At 52.6% G+C, this 8,996-nt stretch overlaps 1 protein-coding gene across 1 annotated transcript in view; it reads left to right on the top strand.

Moving 5' to 3' along the window:
* Positions 1–8,996, top strand: part of XXYLT1 (xyloside xylosyltransferase 1) — a 195,702-nt gene that overhangs the window by 33,301 nt on the left and 153,405 nt on the right. Inside the window, exon 2 of the mRNA XM_007465848.1 lies at positions 1,018–1,165. Within this exon, the coding sequence (XP_007465910.1) occupies positions 1,018–1,165 (148 nt within the window). The remainder of the gene's footprint in view (positions 1–1,017; positions 1,166–8,996) is intronic.

The following is an 8,996-nucleotide window of genomic DNA, read 5'->3' as shown; positions in this document are numbered from 1 at the left end:
CCCAGACCGGGGCACGAACCCGTGTCCCCTGCATCGGCAGGCGGACTCTCAACCACTGCGCCACCAGGGAAGCCCTAAAAGATTTCTTTTTTAAGTTTTTAAAACACTTTTATAAGTGTTTTAGAAATTTAAGTGGATCTGAGGATAAAAAGCAAACACTTAAGTGAGTTAAGAGAAAAACAGATTTCTGGCCAAAAGCAGAACCTAAAGTAGGAAGAAGCAGATGGGGCAGCTGGCCGCTGCAGGGCCTTCAGACCGTCAACCGTCTGACCACTGACGGCTCTGGGACTGTGGGCTGGGTGGGTGACACCACGGGCTGGCCCGGGCAGAGTCGAGGGAAAGGGCAGAGGTAAGCGACAGAATGGAGCCTACCTGCTCTGGGGACTTCTCGGGCACCACCCACACCTGTCTTTTCTCCTGCGGGCAGGGCCACTGCAAGCGTAGGCTAGCCAGACGGGGCCTCGCACGGCCCCTCCTTTCACTGTTGGCACCCTGTTCAGGCAGGTTCTTGGCTCTGGAGTCTGGGTGGTGGTGGCCAAGCAGCTCATGGCCGTTTCGCAGGCTCATCCTGTCCTGTTAGCCACCAGGGAAGAGGGAGGTGGAAGGTCATCAGCAGATGTCTGTGAGCGTTGAAGACTGGGTGCGTTTATTGAGCGCCTCTTGCGTGCAGTGGAGCGTGCTTTAACCTGGTTTCCAGTCACTGGGCACAGAGCTTCCTTCAGGGTGGCCCAGTTTGAAGTTCAGAAGCTGCTCCCATTTCCCATTCAGGCTCGCAGTCCTCTTCCACTACACCCCACGTGCCTGCCTGCACACACACTCGGCATCCCTGTCCCCATAGCCAGCCTCTGCGGACTCCCCACTGCTCCCCGTTTCGTTAGCTCTTAGGGATTCCAAGTCCTATGCTCGTGGGCCCCCTGCTCGTGGGCCCTGGAGAGGTCTGCCCCCTCCTCAGCCGGCGCGCGTGCCGGGTGCCCGGGTAGGGTACTCACTTCCGCCATTTCCCATGCCCTTCTGCAGGTTGTCTTCCATGATGTCGGTGTGCTGACGGACAGGCTCTTCCCCGTCGTGGAGGCCATGCAGAAGCACTTCAGTGCCGGCTCTGGGACCTACTACAGCGACTCCATCTTCTTCCTTTCAGTGGCCATGCATCAGATCATGCCCAAAGGTAACCTGAGCTGCGGGGCAGTAGCCCCTGGAGTGTGACTTTGCATCTGTTTTCCTGGCCCCATACTGCTGTGTCCCATATCAGAGAGAAGAGCTCCACTTCAACACGAGCGAGAGGGCGAGGGGGCCAGCCAAGCCCTCTATGTGCAGAGTTTCCTGCACAGAGACTCTAGGGCAGGGCCCTGGGCTGCACAGCTCTTGGAGTCCATTCACAAGTTCACAGTGTGAGTTGTGCAGTGTGGAGTCCCTGGATCGGGGCATCTGGGCTCCAGCTCGGATTCTGCTCCTTATACGCAACCCCCTCTGGGACTCAGTTTGCTTATCTGTAAAATGGCAGGTTGGACTAGATAACCCTCTGTCCCAGTTTGTGATCCTGCTTTTTCTGGTTTGAACCTGTACTTATCTGACTTTAAAATATCAAATCTATAGATGTTAGAGGTGCAAATTATGACTTTGTAATAAGACTTTTTTGAAACGCTGATGCATGATTAAAGTATTTTCTGGGCTTTAGTCCCTCCAGGGCAGAAGAGATGTGATTGTCTGATCTGTGGTAGGTTGGCCTTGTGTGGAAGTGCTGGCAGATTATCCTTGGACTAGAAGACTTGAAGGGGGTGGGGGTCTTATTCATGGGGTGTTCCAGACTTCTGGGTTCATTTCCTCCGAATTGCCCATGATTGATTCTGGAGCCCTGGGTATTGCCCCCAGCCCCCATTTCTGGCTGCGGTGAACCATGAGCTGAGCATTTTAGGGGTGACGAGGGGAGTTCTGCGGTCTTGGGGTAGCAGCCATCGAAACTGTGACTAGTTGAGGTTTCTGCGGTTCCCCGACCAGGCGGGACCCGACAGCTGAGGGGACAGCCCGGCCGCTTGGTGGAGGCCCGCTGCTCCAGCCCAGCAGCCCAGGGTGGGAGAGGAGTCGGGAGCACCACCGTTTGAATTCCTAGTGAAGCAGGAACCCAGGAGTCAGAGGATGAGGCTGGGCTCCTGTTGGCAGGTTGTCATAGCACAGGAAGATCTAGCTCACCGTTTGGGCTGGGACTTTGTCTCCATAGGGCAAGTTCCTACACCACAGAGGCCTCTGAATGTTCTCTTAGCTGTAAGGCAAGAGCTCAGGGAGCTTCAGTGAGCTCAGGTCTGAAGGAGATAGGGGACAGACTCACCTGAAGGGCACGGGGAGGAGGGCTGGCATTTGTGACTCTGTGAGGAGACCAGGTGCAGTTCCGTCAGCTCCCCAAGTCCCCCGTCCCCCGCTGGCTGTCCCCCGCCAGCCCGCCATAGCCCTGGTGGCTATGAGAGCACCATGAGAGCTGACCGAGGAGTTGAGTGACGAGCAGTTGTTTCTCTCCTCTCAGGTGGGCAGGTGTGATCTCTCCGGGCAGGCCCTGTGCAGGTGCCCTGGGCATCTCAGACTGGAGGAAGGTGTGGCTCCTCCTCTCCTGGATTCCAGGGGAGAAGACAGACGTGGGTGCTGGTCCCAGCTCTCCCTCTAACCCCTGTGTGTCTTTGCTGAGGCCTCAGTTTCCCCACCTAGAAATGAGGAGTCTGAACTAGTGAAGAGTCCAGGGTTACGGGGATCTCCTATGGGATTCTGTAGTTCTGGGGAGAGAAGGAAGAGGGGTTCTACCCTTTCCCTGACTCTCTCTCCCATCCCTACCTCACTCCTAGCAGTCCATCTTGATCGCTCTGTAGATCAAGCTTGGGAGCAGGATTCTATTTGGGCAAAAGGTTTCGTGGTTAAACTTGCGCTTTGAAATGTCTTGACTGGATGGGCCTTAGGGGCCTGCCCAGTCCTGTTGTCTTGCGTGCACGATCGGCCTTGAATGAAGCTCTGTGACAGAAGAACTGGCAAAGGACTGGGAGATCTGGGAGGAGGCGTGCCTGACCTTCCTTTCCCTCTTTCTCCCTCCTTTCCTCATCAGCTGGTAGGTCTCTGCCCATTATGTGCTAAACTCTAGGCCAGGTTTTCTTTGGGGCACCCAGAGGGAGAGGGTTCTCAGGACAGAGAAGATACTTCTGCCCCAAAGCCCTGGCATGGACCAGGCTGTGAACTGTAAGTGCAGATGACAGGAGTTAGGGACCCAGCTCGCCGCCCCTCTGCCTCGCTGACTCTGCCCTGCCCCAGAGCCTGGCCTTGCCCCCGGGGCCATGTCTGTGGAGAAGAGGCTTTGTCTGGAGCTTTGCTATCCATGAAGTGGATCAGATCATAGGTGTCCCTCCAGGTGATCTGTGGGCTCTGAGGGCCCGATGTCAGGGGTGGGGAAGGAGCTGTGTGAGATGTGCCGACCCAAACACAGACTCTTTTCTTGGTTTCTTTAGGCAAATGATTCACTGCCAGAGGTTCATTTTTACATCCACTCAAAGTCCACTTCCTAAGAAGCACGTTATTAGGAGTTAACTAAAGTTTGATAATCATAAAATAAAACGCACAGTCCTGGAGTTCCCCTCGGAGTTTGGGTGTTTCCACTGAGCAGTCTAGCTGCTGCACAACACTTGGCAGTGTTGCAAAGCTCCTAACCAGGCAGATCTTTTGGAATTCTTGCAATTTTCGGAAGGATGCTTTGTTTTCCAGCACCATTAGTGCTGTCTTGAGTGTGTCATGGCTCTTTATTGCTGCCTTTTTTGTATTCATTGTTTTCAATCATAGAAATTGCTGTTGTTTTGTGCTTTTTTTTCTAAATTAATTAATTTATTTGTTTTCATTTTTGGCTGTGTTGGGTCTTCGTTGCTGCACGCAGGCTTTCTCTAGTTGTGGCGAGCGGGGGCTACTCTTTGTTGCGGTGTGTGGGCGTCTCATTGCAGTGGCTGCTCTTGTTGTGGAGCATGGGCTCCAGGCACATGGGCTTCAGCAGTTGCAGCATGCGGGCCCAGTAGTTGTGGCTCGCGGGCTCTAGAGCACAGGCTCAATATTTGTGGCTCGTGGGCTCTAGAGCGCAGGCTCAGTAGTTGTGGCACATGGGCTTAATTGCCCCATGGCACGTGGGATCTTCCCGGATCAGGGCTCAAACCCGTGTCCCCTGAATTGGCGGGCGGATTCTTAACCACTGTGGCACCAGGGAAGCCCCTGTTTTGTGCTTTGTTGATCGTTTTGTTCTCGTATAATTGTGGCATTCTTGCTCTTTTGGTTTATTTTGTTTCTTTCACAGTGTTCTTTTTCCTCTGGGAAAGTGAGAATGGGATGTGGGTGGATCATAAACCCTTGGTCTTGCCCAGGAGAGCTGGGTCAGAAAAGCTTGTGTTCCCCTGAGTCATGTCTCAGGAGGTCCTGTCAGGTGTTTGCCCCCAAACTCCAGGTTGTTTCTTTCTGTGCATTGAAGCCTCTTTTCCCCTCCCCTCTCTGAAGCATAAGTGTTACCCTTCTGTACTCAGACTTCCGTTACAGTACGTTTACTTATTTTTCTATTTTTAAAGTAACAGTCATTCATAAAAAAAAATCTGAAAACTACAATAAAATAGAAAAAAAGTTATCCCTTTATTACTACATAAATATCATTACTGTTAATTCTCTGATTATCTTCTAATATCTTCCCAGCACGTAGCTTTTTAAAAATTTAGGCAAAGTAGGAGTTATACTATATATTTAAAGCATTTTGAGTGAGTCTTTTTTATATATCAGCCTATGAAATCGAACCTTCATTTCAGCTTAAGCTCAAAAATGAAAGAAATAGTACAAGTAGATCTGTATTGTGACTTTTTCAGTTAATGTCACTCATCACCGTTTTCTGTGTAATCACAGCGTTTGAAAATTTTTTGAATGATTCCATTGAGTAGATGAACCTTAGTTCATCTTATCATTTCTGTGTTCTCAGCTACCTAGACGCTTTCTGTTTTTTCCTACAATCATAAATTACACTGTGATGAATATCCTCATGCATAAAGATTCTTTTCTTTACTTAGGGTTATTTCCTTAGGCTAGCTCCCCTCAGGTGGAATTCGTGGGCCAAAGGGGAGCCTTACAGAGCCAGCCTGTGTCAACTGCCCCAGCTCCACTGTCTCAGCCTGCACATGCCGGGTTCCGTACAGTTTGCTAAGCCCATTGATGTCTGGCCTCTCAGGGGGACCTGAGGCAGCTGTATTCGAGCTTCAGCTGCTGTCCCCACATGACAGGAGAGGAAGCTAGGAGCTGAGGGCAGGCCACTTCTCCGAGTTCTAGGGTGAGCTGGGCCTCCCTGCAGGTTCCTGAGGCCTTGACCAGCCGTGCTTGTTCTGACGGCGAGACCTGCGTGCCAGCTTCTCATACCCGCGCAGCCCCTTGAGGCTTCCAAAGCGTGGCCTCCTCTACTCTTCTGGGCCGCTCACTGCAGCCCTGCGGAGGGGCCCTGGCTGGGCTGGGTGGGCGATGGTTAACCCCTTGTGTTTTGCCCCGACTGTCCCCTTCGGCTCAGACCACATCCTCAGAGACAAATGAAGGGACCTTGCTGGTGGAACGCACTGGCTCTGATTTTAGTCAGACCTTGTTTGTCCTTCCATTGCTTGTTGGAGGAGCCACGTGTGGCTGGCTGGCCCTGCCGCTCACACTTGCCTGCCCATGTACCCTACACAGACACGCAGCCTCTCTCTCTCCTCACTCACACCCACAGGGCTTTTATCTCCTGTCAGTGGTGTTGGGTTTGTCGCCATTGGAAGCATTATGCAATGGAAAAGAAAATATTTTTTTCCCAACTGGAGCTGGAGGGTGCAAAGAGCAGCTTCCCTCTCCTTGTCACACGGCTCCAAGGAGCTGTTGGCCCCGGCTTAGAGACACGGACCATAAAAACAGCCCTTACCCAGATTGAGCCACGGTGCCTGGTCCATGGTTGAGGTGGGGATCCCCTGGGCAGGGAAGGCAGGTGCCCAGACAGTCAGCAGTGGGTAGGGTTGGCCACAGGCCCCGGGAGACTTTCTTGGAAGGCTCTCCTGTCCTGTGGTCAACCCTTCGCCAATAGACATCCTTTTCCAAGGGTCTGATGTTTGCACGACGTGGTGCTGGGCACGCCGGGTGTCCCAGAGATGTTTGCTGGGTTGCCGCTTGGTGGGCTCCTGGTGGTGGGATGGGTGGCATGGTCCAACAATTAGGCAGGACGTCATGAAGACCACCAGGGAGATCCACACCATGCTGAGCATTCAGGAGAGGATGAGTCCCAGGCATTTGGCAGGAAGTAGGAGGACTTCATAGGGGAGGTGGTACTTGAGGTAGGCTTTGAAGGGTGGGTAAGATGTTATTGTGGAAACAGGTAGTGAGCAGTTCAGGCAGGTGGGAAGAGGGTGGTGAGTGTTTGGGAGACAGCACACCACCTCTTTTGACAAACACATTAGGGCACGTGTTGGGAAGCAGTGATGGAAGAGATGGGCGAAAGAGGTTTGTATGTGTATGGGGGCTTGGATGCCAGGCGGGGGGCTTGCTCCGAACACAGGGGACAGAGCCTTTGTGAGCATTCCGGCAGGGAGGAACTTGACCAGATCCATGCTTTACGATGGGTCTAAGGCTGGGGGTGGATTACCGGGGGAGCTGTTGGTGTCCAGCTGCATATCTTTTCTGGGTGTCCATTGGCTGGACAGGCTGTGAGAGACCCACAGGTAGACTCCCTGGCCTCAAGCAGCAGCTAATCTAGAGTGTGTGTGTATGTGCATGTGCACGTGTGTACCAAGCATGTCACATCCAGAAGGTGAACTGCAGTGCCGGGTGAGACCTGACAGGCATCCCAGCTTTTGCACTGCCTCCCTTTTTCCACGAGAGGGGCTGCAGATGTTGTTATACTGGCTGCTGTGGGAACAGTTACTTGGGAACAGAACTAACTTCAGCTTTTAGCAACTCTGTGGGTTAAGAACAAAAGGAAGTGAAGAGTTTATGAGAGTAGGCAGAGCAGACAGTCTTCCACCCTGAGCTCATAAACCTCTGTAAAACCAAAGCAGATATTTCTGCCATGGAACCTCTTGCCCAGTCAGTCCTTTGCAAGTGCTAACTAAACCTGGTGTGAATTAGCCTCCAGTCTGATTGCTTTCCTCTGACACTGAATGGAGATAGATGACCCAAGGGAATGAGATGAATATGACAAATGAGATTGAGGGAAAGGTGGAAGGAAGGAGGTAAAAGGATTTTGGAGCCTGGTGCACTCCTGGGGTCTTTTGGAGATAGGCTCAGGCATGTCTTGAGAAACCCCTGAGTCTAGGCAGAAGGAGGTTGGGAGGAAGGAGGCCAACGGCCTGATTAGACCTTGATGAGGTCTCAGTCCTGGAAAGGTCGAGGAGACCCTCCTCTCCTCTTCTAGTACTTTCCTTCCTAGACCCCATGAGTCTGGCTCCTGGGCCCTGGAACCCAGGTCTGGGCCATAGAGCTCGGCTTTAGCTGTATATCTACTTGGCTTCTGTAGGCTAGCCCGGGCACTTGACCGTTTTTACCCTGGTGTCTGTTGAGGTAGGGGTATAGAAACTTCCAAGCGAAAACTTCCGGCTTCTTGATGAGCCTTGGGCAAAACCAGCTCCGTGGGAGATTGGCGTTTATAGACCTTGGGCCCCAGTGGAGCCTGGGCAGCTGCCCGCTCTGGTTTGTGCACGTTATAGGGTCACGTTTCCAGGTGCCTTGTGTTTCTGTTGGTTTCCCGGCCTGCAGTTGAGGACTGAAGTTCTGTACAATCCTGTGTCTACACAGAGGAGGGGTGGGTTCGAGTGTGGCAGCCTCTCCTGACTTGGCCTGTGGTCAGGGCATTCCGAGAATTAATGAGATGATACCTCCGATAGCCCTCAGTACTGTGCCTGGCACATGGTGAGTGCCCAGTAATTGTGGCAGTATGAGATGTGCCTCCAAACACAGCACCAAAGGGTGTGGGGCTGGAGTTATTCTCAGACTTAGGCCACCCACTTTTGCCTTTTGGAAAGAACCTCTGATATGGGAGAAGGAGATTTTCTGGATGATCCTGGGCAAGTCATGTGACCTCTTGTCTCCCAGGTGAGGATTGCCGACTCTGACCTGCCTTCCCCTCAGGGTTACTGTGAGCCGGAAATAGAGTAATGCAGCTTAAAATGCTTCTTTCCTCCACCTCCCAAGACCAGCTCCCGGAATCAGAGTACTTGAAATCTGTGCAATCATAGCACATTATTATTACCAACACGGTCAGCCCCATCCTGCTCATGATTCCTAAGGAGATTTGTGAGTAAAAAGATCAGGCAGGGGCTTCCCTGGTGGCGCAGTGGTTGAGAGTCCGCCTGCCGATGCAGGGGACGTGGGTTTGTGCCCCGGTCCGGGAAGATCCCACATGCCACGGAGCGGCCGGGCCTGTGAGCCATGGCCGCTGAGCCTGCGTGTCCGGAGCCTGTGCTCCACAACGGGAGAGGCCACAATAGTGAGAAGCCCGTGTACCGCAAAAAAAAAAAAAAATCAGGCAAATGCAAAATGTCGTAAACTCCCTGAAAATGTAGGACTTGGGCCCTGAGTGTCCTCTGCCCCAGAGTCACATTCTTGAAAACTCGTGTGATGCTTGCTGTTGTAGAACAGAATGAAAAGGCAACTGGTGGAGTAGAGGCTGGCTCAGTCCTGCTCCCAGCACCCTTTCTCCTGGCATCATGGGTGCCATCATCCCTGAGCATCCTTCTTTCAGTGATGTGTCTCTGGGGCCTTTGGTGTCCTGAGGCCAGAGGCAGACGATTGGACTCTGGTGAGGACATTCTTGGATCCACTTTGGGTTGGTGGCGCTGGATGGAAAAAGCTGGTGTGAATCTCAGGTAATTCGTGCACGGGTGCATCTCAGCCCAGGTTTACAGGCCCACATGAGAAAGAATGGAGTCAGGGCTAGGAAGCCTGCAGGCAGGAGATAAAACCAAAATGGGAAAATCCACACGGGCAGCTCTCATTCATTCATT

This window comes from Lipotes vexillifer, unplaced genomic scaffold (assembly GCF_000442215.2).
Source record: "Lipotes vexillifer unplaced genomic scaffold, Lipotes_vexillifer_v1.1 scaffold853, whole genome shotgun sequence".
Taxonomy (NCBI): domain Eukaryota; kingdom Metazoa; phylum Chordata; class Mammalia; order Artiodactyla; family Lipotidae; genus Lipotes; species Lipotes vexillifer.
Note: the sequence above shows the minus strand (reverse complement) of the source record. Positions and strands in the feature narration are given on the sequence as shown.